The sequence below is a fragment of the Bacillus rossius genome, assembly GCF_032445375.1.
Source record: "Bacillus rossius redtenbacheri isolate Brsri chromosome 4 unlocalized genomic scaffold, Brsri_v3 Brsri_v3_scf4_2, whole genome shotgun sequence".
Lineage (NCBI taxonomy): Eukaryota > Metazoa > Arthropoda > Insecta > Phasmatodea > Bacillidae > Bacillus > Bacillus rossius.
The window spans coordinates 41,558,084-41,579,344 of NW_026962011.1; the positions used below are offsets into that span (position 1 = coordinate 41,558,084).

The following is a 21,261-nucleotide window of genomic DNA, read 5'->3' on the forward strand; positions in this document are numbered from 1 at the left end:
AAAACAGATCATCATAATACAAATGCCATGATGCGAGTTCACATTTTTCTCCAATTTAACCTCAAATACAGGTACAGCTGATACATTTGTAAACAAACGGCCGCCATATTGGTACGTGTAGTACACTGAATTCCCTTTCCCCTTTTTGGAAATAACCAAATATGGCGGGCAAGACCGAGCCGTAAATAATTTCTACCAAAAATAAGAGCAGGAACAAGTTATACATTGCCGCGATAAATCACAAATCTTACACGTAAAAAAAATCGAAGTACAAGCGGTTGAAGCCGGCCTAACTGTAGAAATAGAACGATAAATGATATGGTCACTATAGTGTTGGGCCTATAACTTCGCAGTAAGATGAGTATGCTAAATCTGTGTGCTGATCCTTATACTCCGCTTGTTCTGTGATTTGATTGTCATATCACCATACGCCTCTTTTTCTCAATAATTTAAAAAAATTGCTTTTATTCTCAACAGAAATTCATGTCTATTTCACTCTGCTTAAAGAACAACAACACCCCTCTCGACTTTCATATTATTTTGTCAACAGCGCTTGCCTCGCCTCAGTACACACAGCGGTCGTGTTTGCACAAAGTGTGTTCGCAAAGGACGGCTGGGATAGATTAAGTTGCCATGGTTACGGCTTCGTCACCGAGTAACGAAATTAGGAACTTCTCTCGACGGGCTTATGGGTCGATTTCACACGCGTGGCGTCCGGAGGCGATGGCGACTTTTATGTTCCTGGTTTAGCCACGTGTTTAAGTGCGCGTACAGGCTGGGCAGTCTTTCAGGGTTTCGACAGCCGTTGCAACTTTGATCTGTGGGAAAAATTTAGTTGCAAGGTTGTTAGTTGTTGCCTGGAGTTTTTTTTTTTTTTTGCCGGTTCAGTATGTTTCGATTAAATTTTTTTTCTTTTTAATTGTTAAAAAAAAAAATTAAGCAGGATGTGGTTTGTGGAAGTCTTCAACGCGTAGGGCTTCTTAATTTTAATTTCCACGCTTTGTGGTGTCTTTTTTAAAATAATAAAGGTTTGCATCTTCCCGTACAAATAGCTGAGAATTAATGAGTTTATTATAATTTAAAAAAAATATCCCGATAATTTTTTTTTGCAAATATGTTTGGGTTCCATTGTGTAGTGGCATTATAAAATAAAATAAAAATTCACTAAAATTATTTGTATTTTTATGCTGTATAGCTTGGGTGCTACTTCAAAAGTTTTTTTAGCAAAATAAATTAACAACAATCACTGAACATTTTATAAATAAAATTAAAACGTAATGTTTTAATAGTTTGGCTCGAAATCGTTAAATACCTAATGTTTCAAACTAAAAAGACAGGGAATATTTCAAGACGTATCAGCGTTGCAGTGTTTGCTCGCGTTTTTCCGAATTAACTGAATTTTTAACTTCCGGATAGTGCTAGGATTTTGACGAGATGTGACGTGAAATGTGTGGTGAGATGGACATCATTTTTTTGGACTCGCATGCGAGGTCGTGACTTTAACCAAAGAAAAGTGTTTCTGCGTTTTGATTAAATTCAAAGAACATTATTTATCATCCTACACAGTATTTTTTTTTTCTCTTCCTTGGATCTTGCTTGTCTGTCTGTGCAAGCCTGCCCGAGCCGGACGACACATCCCGCGGGAAATAAAAAAAGAGTTTATAACTTGCTTATTTCTCGACGCGAGATTGCTGAAGTCAGTTAGGCTGCGCCTGATCAGGCTGGCAGACGGAACTATCCGCAGGCTGCGTGCTCGCGCGCTGATAGGCACATCCCTACCGTCTGTTCGCGCTGGGAGGGGGGGAGGGTCGCTCGTCCTTGACGACGTTATCAGACGGCGGTTGGCGGAGTGACGACTCTTCGCGACCGGCGTCGGGAGGGCAGCTCCGCAGTTCGCGAGGATCTGGCTGGCGCGGCTCTCCGCGTACAGTCGGTGCCTGGAGAAACTCGGTCCTCGGTCAGATCTCCGCTGTTTTCCTCCGTCAGGAACACAGCCAACTGTCTGGTCAGCTGAGGCGGTGAATGTGCTGGGTTGGTGGCCCCAGCCGCTGGTCATTGCCGAAGCTCTAACACCTTCCCCGATCAAACAACAGGGAGTGATCCCCAACAGTTCTGTTTATTTTATACAGCTCTGGAATGCATACGGGCGATGATTTTACGTGATAACTAGATACCTGCCAAATTCGCGGATTCATTCGGTGATAGGCTAGAATTCAAACACATATACCTCTTAGATAATTTTGCTATTGGCTTACTGTTCGTCTGGACGAATCTCAACCAGTTATAAACCCTCAACCGAAGAAGGATCGAATCACAGACAAACCAGCTGAGGCGACTTACAAGTCGGCAGCCAATGAAATTGCGTTATTTGCCCGAGTGTACATGGGTATATGTGCAGTCTATCCTGAAGGCCATCGAAACCGCGAATTTTGCAGGTCTCTAGTGATAACGTCATAAGAAAACATTGATGAAAAATTTCATACTTTTTAATTTTTCAAATATTATTTACAGTTTTTGAACATTTAATTTAAATAATTTGTTTCAATATAATCACGAAAAATTAGTTAAATAAGCCCGCCTTAACCTTTTTGATATTATAGAAGATTTTCTCGCACGGTGGTTGGCCGGTTCTTGCACGCTCGGCTCAGGAGGAACGTGACAATTTTCCGTGCGTGCAGCCGACGTTCATCTATTCATAAGACGTTATCACGTCAAAAAAAAAACCGAACTGGAATTTTTCCCACCCTACCCTGACAGGGCGCACATGTGGAAAGGACCGCGAGAATGCCGGCCGTAGGTCGGAACAATCTGTTCCTCCGTCTTCAGTTTGGTTTTAGACACACAACTTTGTAATGTAGCGAAGACTTTTTAAAATGTAGCCTACCTGTAACATTGTTTAAACGTAAAGTAATATTTTGGATAAACATTTTTCTGTTGTATTTCGTAAAGAACATCATCTAATAATATTTATATTTTTTTTTTCTTAATAAACGTAATTGAAAGACGCCATCTTGGTTTCAACTGTTTTGTCAATTTTTTAAATTTAATTTAATTTAAAAAACATTGGTACTTTTGAGCATAACACATACTTCTATGGAATGCCTTGTTAATAATAGTGACTGACTGCTAGAAATAGTTAGTCCTGTGAGATAATTGATATTCAGCATTGAATTATTTTTCTTCCTGTCGTAATGATCACAACGGTAATAATACTGCCAATAGGCACTATTTTAATGGTTTTAGAAAAAAACTAACAAATAATAAAATTCAGAGTCTAAACTTATTATAACTACAATGGTATACAAAATTAGATATTGCATTTTTAACAGCCGCGTAGTATGAGTCTGGCAACAGTGTTCGCCATTTACTCTGCACTGCCATCCAAGAATGAGACAGACTATAGCTAGACAGTGCTGAGCGCGGTGAACATCAGACATTAGATTGGTTCTCTATAAAAAAAAATGTGTGCCATGAGTCGACTCGCGGCAGAAGTGAAACTACTTGCTTATTTGGTGTAAATAGAGATACATTAATAGTATTTTTTTTAATTGAACTATAGATAATAATTGAGAATGTATGGATGCGGGCATGAGTTCAAATTTAAAAAAAAACCTGAGGAGTAGCGGAACACAAGCAGCGTTACCAGAATTCCGTAGCATCACTGCTGCGTCATTTCTGCCTCCTTCCCTGCTGTCTCCCCTTTATGGCCGTTACAACTAGCAAATAGCATGCTCCGCTACGTACCTACCCGCTCCCCTTTTCCCCTTGGCCTATTTCCCATTCGACCGCTAGCGCATGCGTTGGATTGGCGTCGCCGCTGACGCAATCTCCTCCTCTACCGGTTCCCCCACCACGTACCTAGTTAGCTACTCCCCTCGTGCGTCCGGAAATTTTCGGAACGGCTCGAAAATTGTAGTCCCAAAGAAGCAAAGAAGTTTCACTTCGAATAAAAAGAAACCTGGATGACTCTGGGCCAGTGAGAAACACTCAACCGAAGCTGTGTCGAATCACAGGCCGCTACGTTGGGACACCTTCACAAGACAGCAGCCAATGAGAGGGCGACATTTGACCGAGTGTACGTAGAACTATAAAGTTCATCCTGTCGCGCACAGCAGGCAAGAGTGCTTGTCGCTCACGCACTGAAGCCACGTCATCGTGCCGGTCGGCGGGAACCGGAAACACGCGACGTCCCATTGAGACGTCCCTCCACTGGGCACGCAGAGCGCTGTCGAGACTTTGGGGTCAGAAGCGACCAGAAGCAGAGAGACCCCCCGGCTGGGTTGTTCTTGTCGGCGGGGGGGGAGAAGTGGAGGGGGTTGGGGGGCTGAGCCTCAGTTTTCGCGATATTGATCGTCCGCCGCGCGTGACTGTCGCGCTGTGTCACGCCCGCGTGACGTCCCCCCCCTACCGCCCCCTCCTGCTGCTCTGATGCGTGACGGCGGGCGATGCATCACCCCCTCGTGGAGCCCAGCGCGCACGACGCGGCTGCTCGGCGGCGCAGTGGTAACACGCGGCGCTCCCGGCCGTCCTGCCGTCTGCTTCCTGACCGGGCCTGTACGCCGAGGCTGATCCCTCCCCCACACTGGCCATTCTGAGGGTAAATATACCTTATTGCTAGAGACCGGTGTTATGCTAAAATTCGAATAATTATACCTTAGTGCTTCTTCTGCCATTGGTTCACTGTTAATCTGGAGGACTGAGGGCCAATTAAGAGACCCTCACTCATAGAAGTGTCGAATCACAGGCCAATCAGTCGAGACGACTCAAAAGTCAACAGCCAATGAACAGTTGGCATTTGCCCGAGTGTGTAGAGGATATTGGAGTCTATCCTGGAGGTCATTGAACCCGCGAATTTTTCCGGTCCCTACTTATTGCTAGGGGCAGGCATTTTTCGCGAAAACATGTGAACGCCGATTAGACTGCAACAAGGTACACCTGCACAAGCTGTTTCTTCCTTGTGATTGGCGGCCGTCTAGCGAGAGAAGACGTTTCTCTCTTTGACCGAGCCACTCAGCACGCTTTGGCTTCCGCACTGAATTACTGTGATTGGTTCTGTGACTGTCGACATGTACCTGACAGAAACCCACCCAATCAAGAAACACTGACGAAGCTACGGTGTTTTGACTTTCAGCTAGTCTCGGAATCTTTTCGCGAAATACGCATGGCCCTACTTATTGCGTATCCCGTTTATATCGTAGTTTTGCTGTTCTTATTTTATGTCACAAACACATTCAATAAATTACTTTATGTTAATATTTTACGTTAAAATACTTACCTACTATTGGATACGCTACACGGAACAGTTTTCTCCCGGGGACAATGTTACTTATTGTGTATCCAGTTTATAGCAGTGCTTTATAATGCACTAGCGACCCGCCCCGGCTTTGCACGGGTGCAATGCTGATACTAAATATACTACAGAATGTATTTATATATTATGCTGTAAACGGCCATATTGATCTAGGTATATTAAATTCACAATTTATTTAAGGTACTTAATTGGATAAGGATTAATGCTGTATCGCTTCGAAAATAAGCTATTATTTCTCGTAAAAAGTAAAGGATAAAAAATGGTTATTGTGGGTTATCCCTAAGAGATAGACATATACCATCGCGGACTTTTTTGTATACCTTTTTAAGGTGTACAATACTGTAGTGCATTATTTTGATCTATCTCGTAGGGTTCAGCCAGCGTTTGCAATGTAGGCCTAAGCGCAAAAAAAAATGTGTTTATTTACGACATCACATTAGAAACCTCTAAAATTATCAGTGTTTCTCTACTATATTATGCATGTATTATACATATAAACCTTCCTCTTGAATCGCTCTATGTTTTAAAGAAACCGCATCAAAATCCGTTGCGTAGTTTTAAAGATATAAGCATACATAGGGACAGACAGCGGGAAGCGACTTTGTTTTATACTATGTAGTGATATCTTCCAAGTCAAATTATTTTGGTAATTGTACAGTTTTAAATCACATTATTTAGCTGCATTCTTTATTTAAAAACTTTGACGTTAAAATACAATTTTATATTATACACATAACAGGTTTTGTTTTTCCAGGAACAATTTTCCTCAAAGTTTTGTACAATTTTCTCAAAATCAAATATGTTTTCGTAATTATGCAGCGTTCAAAATAAACTCATATGGTTTATAAAGGAAAGAATCCTTCATAGCAAAGTCTATGCATTTTGTCTAATGTTAATATTTTATCTAAGTTTAACTACGTTTGTCCTCAATAATATTTTTTAGTTTTTTCGTAATTATTTATTGTGCTGGGGATCTTTATGGTTCCACATTGTTATTAGAAATAAACAGAAACAAGGTGTTATTCTGTCTGAATATAATTACTTCAAATTTATTAAAGGAAAATTTATAACAGATATTAAAAATATATAAACATACAATATAAATTACGTTCTTAAACATATCTCAAGTATATTCAGAAAGAAAAAATATGGTGCTAGCCCTAATTGAAATTATAAAAAGGTTTCATTAAAAAAAAATACATAAACCAATAAAAAAAATACAAAATATGTTTAAACTATCCCAGTATATATTATTAAAGTCCAGAAATTATGTTTATATTATGAACTTCGTCTGACGGCGTAATTTAGGAAAGTTCAAAAAAAGGTTGAAAGGCACAGTAGCACCGGAGGTCGGGGCTTCGTTTCCCGGAGATCACGCGGGTACATGATGCCAGGGCGCTTGTGTGCTGTTGAGGAAGGGAGATGCAAATGCCAATTCGGCGTCCGGCTCTCAGACCCTGTCTGCGAACAGTCCAAATCAAAACTGATCAGAACTAGAACACAGACAGTATACGGGGCAGAAAATGCCCGGAAAAGTTAAGGGGAGGTTGAGGAAAGTCGCAGATCGTCACTCACCAGACAGGGGAGTTGGCTTCTATTTTCCGATGCGTCGCCAGCCAGGAACTGGATCCCGCGAATACGCGGCTGGGGCGGTCGTTTCTACCATTTCAAAAAAAGATTTAAAAGAAAATCTAACTATTATTCTTTGTACTAAGCAGACGGACTAAACTACTTGAAAAAGATTATAGGGATAACATCCCTTATTTAAGCGACTACATAGTCGGTTGCGGCCGGATGGAAGTCTTGCAGTGTCTCGTCGACTCGCCGATAATCGCAAATGGTCCGTCTGCTGTCGCGACGCGAAGTGTCTCGCGAAGAACCGCGTCTCGTAATTAAAAGTAAAGGTTCAATCAAAAGTGGGGGGAGGGACTGGGAGTCCGGACCGAAAGGTCTACAGGGTTAGTTGGCTGCGCGTTTGGCGATTTTGCCGCTAGATGTCGTGTGATGGAGTTTATGACCGGTTATTGGTCTTAGGCGAATTCTTAGAACTGAAGGGGGGGGGGGGGGAGTGGAGTAAGTGGGGGGCATAAAACGCAACGGCACTGGGAATGCGCGTCCATGACGTGACTTCAGGGGAGTGAACCTAAGACGTTTGCGTGACGGTAAAGGCTACGGTCAGCTCGTCTCTGAGAAATGGTAACAACTCGTCCAGAGCTGTTGTGTGCAGTTTTAGTCATGAAGTGAAGTAACGTTACAGGCCTGATACGTGCCTGTAAGCGAGGGAAATTTCAAACGGGCTGCCAACAAAGTCTTAGATCTGCAAAATATCAGATACGTCTCTGGGAAAGGTGCTTCAGACTACTGGCACAAAGTTTAACTAAGGAGAGTACACCAGCCTAACAAAGAGTAAATCACCCAAAGTAACCAAATAATAAAGAAAAATAAAATTTCCAAAAATAATATAAATGATATAAAATTTGAAAAAAAAAAACGTGTCGAAATTCCTAATTTCCGGCACATATGTTTTAATTTTTTTATCTCTGGATATTTATTATATTTAAAACCGTTTCTACTACCAATGAAAAAGTTTGTACCAAATTTAATTTTGATAAATGCTATCAATTTACGCGGGTACGAATTTTAACGTCGATCACGATTGGCTGTTTTGTTTCTCTTCAAGGCAGATCCAATTATGTTTTATTTAGGGAGGAAAAAAAGCACCATCATTAGTAACGTCAACAGCGAAACATTCTAATTAAAAAGTTAGTTCGAAGTCATTCGAGCTGAAGATCAGAAGCGTCTAATTAATTAAGACTGTGTTTATTTTGTGGATTGAACACGACGTTGGAAATTATAATATGCTTCAAGATAAATCATTTAAGAAGACTCAACTTGTCCACGATAATTTGAAGTTATTTAAATAGATCGTCCAATTTAAATAAACGGCGGGTACGAAAGAAGTTCCCGATATGCGCGGAAGGAAGGACGTCTCGTGTTGCTGTCGTCGAATCTTCATCAATCGCAGCCAACGTTAATTCCCGACCCGAGTTCTGAACCAGCACGTGGAGGCAAGGACGACCGAATGTGCTGAATTCGAAGTCTGATCCAGGATTTGTGCTGCCCCACTGGAACGACGTCAATCTCAAAATTGCTGGGATTGTTATTTCATTCGACGCTTCAAAGCAAGCCTTTGTGAGTTAAAAAAACTTTCGAGTTATATTTCAGACCATCGGATATTGTAATTGCGTTTATATAATTTAATTTAAATTTAGTTAAAAATAATTTCCTCGCAGATTCGTACTCTTTTTAAAAAAAATCAAGAAAATTCCATAAATGTAATAATATTTGATATTTAATGTACATTGTTCAGATGTGTTCAGATGCCAATAATCAAATTAAGAAACAATACCCAGGGTTGTAGCTACTGCTGAGAATAACTAGTTCTGGTAAAAAATAGTTTGTTTTTAAAGTACCTCAGATTAGAATCTATACTAACATTACAAAGAGGAAAGATTTGTTTGTTTGGTTGCCATATCACACATTATTAAAATACGTGTTGACCGCTCCGAATACTGCTCCAGTATTTTTTTTTTTTGTGGAACCCCGTTCCAGTCTGGATCCGTCAACAATATGCAAACATGTTGTGATCCGGAGTGTAAACGAGTTTTTTAGGGCGTATTTGTTCATCGCGGGGAGTTATTCACGTGCCAGCGTGGGCCTAGCCCAATTCTCTTTCTCTCTCTCTCTCTCTCTCTCTCTCTCTAACCCCCCTCCCCCTTCCCTCTCTCATCGTTTCTCACACACTCCTCAACCCGTGACGGATTTCCCACCGACCTTGATTTATGTGCTAGCGCCGCGCCGGGTAAACACCGCGGCCAGCGCGTGCGGTTGTTTACAACGGTTGTTTACAACAGGGGGGGTCCCGTGTTTAGTGCGGGGAGGACCGACGCGGCGCCGTTAAAACACTTTCTTCCCTTCCTGAAACCGGCAAGTGCCGTCATTGTTTGTGAGGGAACATCCAGCGACGGAGGGCTGCTTTGAAAAAATACGTTCGTTAGTTAGTTAGTCTATTCCCGCACACCAGGGCGCGCAAGCCTGTGGTTTTCATAGGATGATGTCAGGTTGCTGCCAACTATTAACGTGCTACAATTTGCAGTCAAAATTCAACATTTCAGCTCTTTCGTTCTAGACTAATTTTTTTGATGTGTAAATATCTTAGCTCTCAGTAGGAGTAATTTCGTGGAAATGGAACGGAATTCGATGAACGGAAATTGGGAAGCCTTCTTTTCACGGACGAGAGAGCCAAACTTCCGATCGAGCATCTTCGGGTTTGTTTTTTTGTTCACTGTAAATAAATATGGCGGTGTTGATAAAAGGATTCTAATGGTCAATTAGGTTAGGTTAGCTACATTATAAATACTTTAAAACATTGTGGACAGTTGATTTGGTTAGGATAGTTACATTAAAGATACGGGGAAAAAAAGCATGAACTTCGGGGAACTTCGGGTTTTGGCTCTCTCGTCTGTGAAAAGAAGGCTTCCCACGGAAATGTGGCCTAAAGATGGCGGACCCACGTGTAGCAACATAAATCCGTTAATATGTACATGCCGAACGTATTGGTGTGCCAAATGAAACTGTGTGATAGAGAAACTGTCCAGCAATATATTTGGTGAATTAAAATAGTCATGGTAAAAAAAAATCTCAATTTTTAAATAACTAAGAAACCTGGCATTACACAGATTATAATACATATTCTACTTGCAATATGCCAACAAACTCTGCAGCACTGCGATACAGCACGCGTTTGTTAATCTCAAGGGACATTGTTAAAATATAATGATATTATGTAATAATAATGTTTAATATCTCAATAATCTTACATTTTGTTTGTAGGAATGTTAATATTTTATTAATTCCATAGAAGCATAACTTCTAACTTACGTGGAAACATTATGGTATTGACTGTTTAGTGAATTTTAACAAGATGGGCAGTATTTTAATTATATTCCTAGTCGAAAATAAAGTCGGAAGCCGGTTTTAGTAATTTTTCAAGTCTTTTATTGGAGCTGTGCTACTATCTGTACGTTATTGTGGCAAGCAGCGTTTCTGATCCATGCAGCGAATTCTAGCGGCGGCCGCAGAAAGTTAGTGAGTGATTCACGTCTAGAAATTTTGGTATGTACTTTGAAAACGAATATTTTATTGATCAGTATATTTATCACGCTCGGCATTATTTTAAATAATTCTACTTTGAAATTCGTGTCCGAGTTTCGTATTGTAATATTATTTATAATATGAAAAACACGAGAATACATGAATTTGCTCGTTACCGAGGTTACGAATCTGACGAGTACTGAAAAACCAATCACATTATTTATAGCTATCAGTGTCCCCTTTCCATATAAACTCATTGCCCGGAGGAGCTCTTAGTAAGGATTATTTTGACGTGACAACGTCTAATAAATAGATGAACGCCGGCTGCACGCACGAAAAAGGATGACTCGTTGTCCCGTTACGCTTTGTCCCGTTACGCTCATTGTACGCTTGCGCCGCATCTATCTCTCTTCCACTCGATTGGAACAACCATCGATTTGACTTTTTCGAGGCACATTAAACTTGAAACACTTCCATTCGTTTCCTACTTTTCGTATCATCGTCCTATCCTTATCAGAATAACACAGATTGGAAGAAGTTAAATAGCAAACATGTATAAAAGTTATAGTTAAAATAATCTCTTCGTTAAAGTAATAAACATATTTGAATTAATGAGTGCAAATAAAAGTAAATTTATCAATTAAATTGTAGATTTAATTTCACTCTTTCTTTGTATCCATACAAAATAGTGATAATTAAATAAAAATTATTCAATTTTATTCATAAAAGTATGCAATCATTTCATCAATGTTTTGTTATGAAGTTGTCACGTTAAACTATCGTCCGTAAACCGACTTTACAGACAACCAATTTTTTTTTGTTTTGTTTTATGTCATAATCACGCGGTATTCACCAGTGCAAAATGGCTTCGTAAATCGGAAGTAAGCAATCTAAGAACCACAAGGACGTGTTCTAGTGCTCAATTTCAAGGACTACACAGTATAGTTCCTATTACTGTTTTCAAAAAAAAATAGTTTCGTTATGTTGGTATTTATGTTGCATTTCTAAAATAATGTAATCGAGACAAATTTCAAAGGAATTAAATTAATATTACTATTTATATGTATATATATAATTTATAAACGCATATTAAACAATATACATATATACAAATTATTAAATAAATAAAATATTTTTGCCAACCTATCAGTTTTAAAATAATCGAATTCAGAACATCTTACCTTTTTTTTTTTTATATAGGCAAAACAGCTTTCTTATTGCAGTTGTAGCCGTGAGTTTTGAAAATTATTTTGGTAATTAGTTTATAGGAATGATTTTATGCTTGCAGCGTGTCTTTCGTATAACAGCCGGTAGGTTCGTGTGAAACCATGTCGTTTCGTTGAGACGCAAGGGCTCCGTACTCCGGTTATTCAATGTCGCTGGTGTTATCGGAGGCCCTTGAAAGCCAGCGGCAGGAATGCAGCGGACAGAGGAGTTGTCCAAGACGCCTCAAGTACAGACGGGCGTCTTTTCTGTGTCCTTTGATCTCGGAGCGACGCCTGCCGTCGGCGGGTCTTTGTGCGAGGGACGCTTCACTATATAGTTGTCCGCGCCTCGGCGCCATAGAGTCGCGGCGAGGTAGACCGCCTCAAGTCTGGTGTAGACAGGGGAGGAGCTGGCATGACGTCACATTCGAGTTGTCCGCGCCTCGGCGCCATAGAGTCGCGGCGAGGTAGACCGCCTCAAGTCTGGTGTAGACGGGGGAGGAGCTGGCATGACGTCACTATCGAGTTGTCCGCGCCTCGGCGCCATAGAGTCGTGGCGAGGTAGACCGCCTCAAGTCTGGTGTAGACAGGGGAGGAGCTGGCATGACGTCACATTCGAGTTGTCCGCGCCTCGGCGCCATAGAGTCGTGGCGAGGTAGACCGCCTCAAGTCTGGTGTAGACAGGGGAGGAGCTGGCATGACGTCACTATCGAGTTGTCCGCGCCTCGGCGCCATAGAGTCGTGGCGAGGTAGACCGCCTCAAGTCTGGTGTAGACAGGGGAGGAGCTGGCATGACGTCACTATCGAGTTGTCCGCGCCTCGGCGCCATAGAGTCGTGGCGAGGTAGACCGCCTCAAGTCTGGTGTAGACATGGGAGGAGCTGGCATGACGTCACTATCGGGTTGTCCGCGCCTCGGCGCCATAGAGTCGTGGCGAGGTAGACCGCCTCAAGTCTGGTGTAGACAGGGGAGGAGCTGGCATGACGTCACTATCGAGTTGCCCGCGCCTCGGCGCCATAGAGTCGTGGCGAGGTAGACCGCCTCAAGTCTGGTGTAGACAGGGGAGGAGCTGGCATGACGTCACATTCGAGTTGTCCGCGCCTCGGCGCCATAGAGTCGTGGCGAGGTAGACCGCCTCAAGTCTGGTGTAGACAGGATTCGGTAGGTGTAATAAAAAACAGTTCTTGATTTTTTCCGGGAAGGTAGGTTAGGTTAGGTTATCGTAACTAAAATGAAAGGTATAAATCCTTGCAGTATGGTGTTTTTTTCAACAGCGATCGGCAATCTTTGGAGAACTTCGGGCGTGGCTCTCATTACTGTAGTCCTCACCCATATTTCATAATCCTTCGTCAAACGCGTTTTTTTTTCGGTCATAGTCGGCTTCCGTTGAGTAAGATGACATTGTTACGTTGGAGATATTAAAATTGGGCTACTGCTCCGAATATTTTTAAAAATAACACGAACGAAAATTAACAATTTTTTTAAGTTTCCGATGTCAAACATAGAACTTGTGAGGTGTTTAAATTCCAGTAACTATTTTATCTTATAGATATTGGCTACCTAACTAGGTTTACGGGGTTTTCAACGGTTAATTTTAAAAAAATGTTCAAAGTGAATGGTTATATGTGTATGTTCACGTCATTTCCGAACGTTAGATATCAGTGTAATCGTAATCAGTCTCATAGAATGGTTTTTCTCATGCCGAGGAAACTTTATCTTGCTCTCATGTGACAGCGGATATATAATGTATTGTCAAGCTTCCCCCCCCCCTCACATTACATCAAATTGCAAGAAATTCAACACTGTTTAGTTTTTCCACTTATTTCCTGCACTATTACATTTTGAAATAAAACTTAAGAAATAATGTTAAATTATTTTCGCGAGCGTAAACGTAATATTTTTTTTTCTTGTGAAAATATAAAATGGTCGGTGGAATCACATCAACGCACTCATGTTTGGACGATGCTGCCTAACCACTAACAACCCCGGATCGCACGTTGGAAGCGGATGCGTCGTAACATCAAACAAACGCACTGACTGCATGATTGCCACGAATTACAGAATGAAAATCATCTGCAGTGCGCAGATAACGAGCTCCGTGATTATTGTATCCCTGAAAATTGTTGTACATAAAAAAATATCCTCTAGAGCGGACTCGTAAAAATTTACGTTCAAACAGCAGAAGGTTAATAGCTGCAAATCAATCGCATTGTTATGAAAAACACGTGTTGATGGTCGAAAAAAAAAAAATGCACAAATTGGAATACCGTTACCAATTCGGTGCAGTTTAAATTTTAATACGGCATATAGAGCGGTGGTTTTTTTTTTTGGCGGGGGTTGAGTGGAGATTCACCCGCGTAACTAAATGTAAACGCTAATCTAAACTCGACAGCACATAAATGTCCTGTTTAGGGTTCGAACTCGTGGCTTTTTTTTTTCATTTCGAATTGGAAGTGTGCACTGTTTAATATTGCAGTAAATGTACGGACTTTTCAAAGAAATGTTTCCTAAATATACGGTACGATCTTTAAATGATACACGCAGTGGGTAATTTTGTTTGGTTACAATTCTTTGGACGTACGCATTGCAGTTTTACACTGTTTGTCATTGAAAAAAAATTGGTTGTCTGTAAAGTCGGTTTACGGACGATAGTTTAACGTGACAGCGTCATAACAAAACATTGATGAAATGATTGCATACTTTTATGAATAAAATTGAATCATTTTTCACTATTTTGTACGGATACAAAGAAGGAGTGAAATGAAATCTACAATTTAATTGATAAATTTACTTTTATTTGCACTCATTAATTCAAATATGTTTATTACTTTAACGAAGAGATTATTTTAACTATAACTTTTATACATGTTTGCTATTTAACTTCTTCCAACCTGTGTTATTCTGTTAATGATAGGACGATGATAGGAAAAGTAGGGAAAGATTGCGAGTGTTTCAAGTTTAATGTGCCTCGAAAAAAAGTCAAATCGATGGTTGTTCCAATCGAGTGGAAGAAAGATAGATGCGGCGCAAGCGTACAATGAGCGTAACGGGACACAGCGTAACGGGACACTTTTTCGTGCGTGCAGCTGGCGTTCATCTATTTATTCGACGTCACGTAAAAAATTAAAGAATGCAAAAAAAAGAAACCGCGAACAGCACAGCGAACACGGACCCAACGATGAAACTAAACAGTTATTGTGGACAACACAACCTCGACAGCACAAACGAACAGTCAAACTGTGTTTTCTTTGTGTTGTCCAGGATATCTTATTTTTTGCTTTCTTTAATTTTTTCCATGACAAACAGTGCAAAAGTGCAATGGCGTGTGTCAAAGAAATTGTATTAAATCAAGATTCCCAATTCCATGAATCATTTAAAGAACGTATGTATAATATTATGCTAGTGAGTATATTCACAGCAAGTAAGCTCAATAGCAGTCAAATTTACGAAGGTCTCTGGATATATTTTTTTGACGTGAAACGTCTAATAAATCGATGAACGCCGGCGGCACGCACGAAAAAGTGTCCCGTTACGCACATTGTCCCGTTAAGCTGTTTCCCGTTACGCACATTTTATATTGCTCTTTTCTAACCTGAACCTCCTAGCATTGCGACCGAGTCCGTGGCGTAATTCTATTTTCATGCATTACAATGCAACATTTTCATTGCTCTTTGCTAACCCGTTCCTCCTAGCATTGCTGCAGAGTCCGTGGCGCAAATATATTATTTTTGACTTCATCTTGGTGTTGGGTAAGCCATTTTCCTTCACATCATCCTTGAAACACTCCCATTCGTTTCCTACTTTTCCTATCATCGTCCTATCCTTAACAGAATAACACATTGGAAGAAGTTAAATAGCAAACATGTATAAAAGTTATAGTTAAAATAATCTCTTCGTTAAAGTAATAAACATATTTGAATTAATGAGTGCAAATAAAAGTAAATTTATCAATTAAATTGTAGATTTCATTTCACTCTTTCTTTGTATCCATACAAAATAGTGATAATTCAATAAAAATGATTCAATTTTATTCATAAAACTATGCAATCATTTCATCAATGTTTTGTTATGACGTTGTCACTTTAAACTATCGTCCGTAAACCGACTTTACAGACAACCAATTTTTTTTACCAGCGTGGCGTTCGAGTCGGCTCAGCCACGCTGGGTTCTCTGACACATGTGCGTGAAGTGTGCGACGAAGTGGCCTTACACGAGGAAGTATACTCCTTCTGAAGAAGCACTCTCTGCTTCCCGCCCCAGCCTCTCTCTTCTTCCTGTTCCCCGCCAGGAGCACGGACCAAGTGGTAACGAAGGGGTTTGGTTGGCGTGGAAGTATCTCATCATCTCCGTTTATTGTTCTCGGCCGAAATAACGAGGCTGACGTCTATCGATTACCTTCTTCAGCTTAGTTTTCGAGAAGAGGGGTTTATGGCGCGTTTCGGGATACCTACAGGTTCAACCACCATTCGTTTTCTTTGTATTTTGCTACAATCTGGGTAACAATATACCGTTATTTTTTTTTAATTCGCTTTAAGCAAATACGTTCAAGCATGTCATCTGAAATACGCCTTCCAATTACAATGTCACAGTTTACGATTTGAAAGCAGAAACATCCAAAACTTACGCGGAACATTGTGTTGTGTGAATTCAAGCTGACATAATTTTAATTGAATAAAAATATTTATTAAATTTTTTTACATAATTATTTGACCAAGTATTTTTTTTTTTAACATTTTTGGGATTTTTCTGTCAGAAGAAATAATTTTATTACATATCGGAAAATGTTCAGTTTAAAACAATGCTGCTGGATTCTCTATGACTTAGACAGGTAAAATCACATTTTCGTTTAGTGATGGACTCGAATTCAAATAATTTAACTTCATACCTGATTTTGCGGTTGTATTGGTACACAGTTCACGTGGAGGATCTTAGCCAATCAGCCCGAGTACGTAGAGCTCTGTGGAGCCCATGGAGGTAAGAAGCTAGAGTTGTGTGTGTGTGTGTGTGTGTGTGTGTGTTTATTTTTTTTGTCAAAATGATAACGGCCCTCACCTCTCTTTGCCATTCAGATAAGAATATATAAATGAAGTTACGATGAAGTTAACACTTCATGATGACATGTTGACGATTATTCCTATTAAGTCTTTTAAAGCTATTAAAAAAAACTTCTAGAATTAGCCTTTCTACAGGTACGGTTTGCGTTTCCAACCAATTTGCTAACTATGGTTGACTTTAACTTCAGAACACACCCCCACTCCATAGACTAACACAAAATACACTAGAGACTAATACCGGACAGCTCTATACTAACAACACAGGCGAGAGCGTGAAAAATAACCTAGCGGCAAGAGGTTGTAACTAGAAACATATTTTATATGTATAGTGTCAAATTATATATAATATTATCTGGTTTCAAACATTAATTTAATTTTTAAAAATTTAAGAACTGGAGGTTTATATCTATCATAAATCTGTACTATGATTTAAAAAAAGGTTTTTCCAAGAGAAAAGAAAGTTATTTTTATTGCAATAATGTTGGTACCATATGTATTTAACAGATACATAGTTCATACTGGGCATACCGTTTGCCATCTATCGGACTGACGTGACAACAACGCAAGGTTTTCACACAAATTTCTTGGAGCTGTCCGGTATTAGTCTCTAGTGTATTTGCTAACACCTCCATGGGGGCTCTGTGCTAGAGGACATTTTAACCTACGAGTTTTTCCAGGCACTAATTTTTACATAGTTATCATTTCGTGTAGTAGATGCGGATGGCCTCGGCTGGATCACGAGCAACTGGGTGACCGAGGGAGTCCCAGGGATGTGATAAGTATGGGTCCGTGTCGGTACCACTGGTCCCTCGGTGGGGGCTCGCGGGTTATACGGCGGGTCGACGGCTGGTTCGGTGGCACCGATGTTGGGATGGATCTCCTCAACCTCTCGACGTAGCTGTTCGGCTGTCGATGACCACACCGCGTCTGGAGACGGCGTGTCCGCTTCTCGGCTCCCGGAGCCCAGGCCCATGATTGGAATTTATTCCAACTTTGGACACGTGAAAGAACCATCCTTCACGCCTTCTCGGGTTTGCCCTCTGGGAATATGTACCGGGGGGGGGGGGGTAGCGGATGTGCACGGCCTTGTAGACCGCCAGAGACTTGTCTAACTCGATCGAGGCGTCAACGTGCCAGTGGCATGGAGAGACGGGAGCCAGCCTCCCCCCCCCCCCCTTTACCCGCGCGGCTCGCCATGACGACACGTGACAACACGTGACAACACGTGACCGCGGGCGGCAACAAATGCGCAGGTGCGCGCGCACTCGCAGGCGGCGGCTACCCGCGCGGGCAGATGGCATCAACCCTCCTTGTATCCGCGAGTGAGCAGTCCCCCCCTCCCCCCCGCGTGGTGTGTGTTTGTGCTCACTGCCCGCCATCAGCTGCCTCTTCACCCACCACACGAAGGACTTACTTCCCGTCACGCGAGTGTAGGGCCTGCTCCGACCTCACCGCTTTTCAAAACTTATCTGCCCGTTACTCGAAACTACACTTTTTATTATTTTGAATATTTCCGGTTGTTGTCTCCACGTCTGATTTACAATTCACTAGTCGTTAGAAGAAATCAGTTAAATATAACCAAGGATATAATTATCAATGTATCCTATTCCTTCGGATCGCAACTTAGTGGAATAAAATTACATTTTTTGTAAAAAAAAAAATTGGGGGGGGGGCGAATGCACTATTTTTTACTTTCCCTTTCAGAGGCCTTTGGATCCTCCGCTGACCACTCACATTTTCAAAAAAGATATAGGATTGTTTGAAATACTAAAAAAAAAAAAGTTTTATAAATATTGGTTGGTTTGTGCCTTAACAAAACATTCGGAACACTTTTCATACACATAGCAGACATACCTTTGTTTCACCGTTTGTGATGTCTGCGAATCCACGCACCACGGCTGCTTGGTCCAGGCACAAACGTTATAAGACCAGGTGAATTAATAATTAACATCATCACACATGTAAAAAAAAAAAACGCTGATCTGCTAAGCTTCTGCATTCTAATAGCTTCGTGTCCTTCCACGAAGCTAAAATTTGCATAGTTATAGGTCTGGTGTCTCGTATTCAAATTCTGCAGTACGGACGTTGCATACATTTCTTTTTTTATGGCTTGACAAGACAAGCTTGTATCTTAAGATATTTCCGACTGAATTGCCAGCACGGCCAGTAAAAAAATGTCGCCAAGAGCCAGGGGCGTAGCCAAGGGGGGGGGGGGTGTTCAAACACACAAACCCCCCCCCCCATTAGCACCAAATCTTTAATTAAATTTCTTATTCATCACTCAAACATATTTCATATTAAAAATTAATAAAAAAAAATACCATTACAATATTTAAATTTAAGTACCGAAAACTGCTAAAATATCACTATTTTACACTTAAAAATCCAAATTTTCCCGGGGGAAGTCACCCCCCCCCCCCCACCGCTCTTTAATACGGGGGGGGGACGCTTCTTAACACCCCCCCCCCATACCCAAATCCTGGCTACGCCACTGCCAAGAGCATGCCCGAAGCAGGTGGGTGTGTGAGTGTGTGGAGTGGCTGTAGCAAGTTTTGCTCGGCGGCGGTTGTTGCAGGAGGTGTACTGCGGCAAGGAGACCATCTGCACCGTGGACGGCCTGCACTTCAACTCCATGTACAACGCGCGCGTCAAGGCGTTCAACAGCACGGGCGAGGGCGACTACAGCGAGCTCATCGGCCTGCAGACCGCCGAGGGTGAGTTCCCCCACCCCTTACCGCGCCGAGTGCGCAGTGGGGGAATACCTTCTTTCCACAGGCCAGAGAGCCAAACGCCCGATCGATTAGGGCCGTGAAAATTTCGCGAAAAGATCCCGAGAGTAGCTGGAAGGTTTTTTTTTTTTTTTTTGACAACAGCCCCTCCACGCTGAAGTCAGTCTCGCACAAACCGAATTGATTGCGAGCCCTGCTAACCAAATGGGAGTGATTTTAAGGGAGGTTCTTAATACGTGCCAGGCGGAAGGCCTATACGTTTTTCGTAGTACCGTAGAAATTGTAGAAATTTGGTCAGTGGGCTCTCCCCCACTCGCGTGGGGTAGTTAAAATTAGCTGGAAGTTAAAACACTTGTAGCATCGTCTGTGTTTTCGTGATCGGGTGAGTTAGGTACTTTGAGGTGCATGTCGATTGTTACAACAACCGATCACGCTAATTCAGTGTGGAAGCAAACTCGTCCTTAGTGGCTCGTGCAAACAAGGCGACGACTTCCTTTGCAGACGGCCGCCAATCACAAGGAAGAAACCGCTGGTGTGGGTATACCTTATTGCAGTCTGGTAGGCGTTCAGATTTTTTCGCGAAAATTTCCTGCCCCTACCGATCGTGCATCTTCGGTTTTTTTTTTTGTTCATTGTAAATAAATATGGCGATGTTGATAAAAGGATACTAATGGTAAATTAGGTTAGGTTAGCTACATTATAAATAGGTATTTTAAAACATTGTGGACGGTTGATTTGGTTAGGTTAGCTACATTAAAGATACTGTGAAATCTTGTAAACTTCGGGGAACTTCGGGTGCGGCTCTCTCGTCTGTGAAATGAAGGCTTCCCGCGCAGTGATATCCCCGCAGCGCCCTACCGGCGGTGAAACTTCCGCGTGACGTATCCAGGTTGATGCCTCCATCCTGATGAAATGATCCTGTGTGGTTCATGATGCTCGCTCTTTTAATTTAGTACGTCGGAAGATCCTGGGCATAACAAGAACCTCTGACACAACAATGAATAATTATGATCGTAAGTTAAATGCATAAGAAAAAAAAACATCCACAATACTTGCAATAATTTGTATGTCTTGTGATTTTTCTTTTTTTGGCCAGGCTCTTTCGACGTACTAAATTAAAAAAAAAATCAGCCAAGTAAGAAATGTCGCGCCACTATCCTCGTGTGGACAGTTGGGACAGTAGCTAGTAGTTGTAAAAGTGGAGTGGGATAGCACACACTCCTTCCCCCACCACTGCCTCTCCCACCACACGGCTCACCAGCCCGCGTACTTCAACTTGTGTGAGCCAGTGCAGTCTAGTGGAGGAAAGCTGGCCAGCTAGTCCACAAACACGTGGTGCTTAGGTTACTCAAGAAGATGAGGTGGTCAGATGCAGAAACTAATAAATTTGTAGAACTGTGCCGCGAAAATGAAAGTTCGTGGTATGGGGTAGTGGAGTATTCTGGAGAGTTCAGCTGGCCTCATTCGCTGTTCCATGTACTCGCCTCTGAAGGCACCCACGCGGTGCGCAGAGCTTCAGGAAAAAACAACGCGATTTAACAACTGCTCCCGCTACCAGAATGGGGTCTATTTAAAAAAATCATTTAAGCATTCGCTGAGGGCTGATATGTAGCTCGGTTGCCGAATTACGTTTTTAATCTGTATTTCTTGAAAAGTTAAAATGGCTAAAAAAAAAAGGCGTGTTTTCAGAGTAATTTTTAGGCATAAAACAACCGTTACATCTTCTTGAAAGCACTTAAGGGACTTGCATTACACATTTTTCTTCATTTATCTCCACAGTATAATCTTACGATTAGTTGCCCTAAGCAA

The 21,261-nt window shown here is 41.5% G+C and overlaps 1 protein-coding gene across 1 annotated transcript in view; it reads left to right on the forward strand.

Moving 5' to 3' along the window:
- LOC134542064 (E3 ubiquitin-protein ligase TRIM9) overlaps window positions 1–21,261 on the forward strand; it is a 423,241-nt gene that overhangs the window by 352,403 nt on the left and 49,577 nt on the right. The window contains exon 6 of the mRNA XM_063385943.1: window positions 19,299–19,437. Coding sequence (XP_063242013.1) covers window positions 19,299–19,437 — 139 coding nt within the window. The remainder of the gene's footprint in view (window positions 1–19,298; window positions 19,438–21,261) is intronic.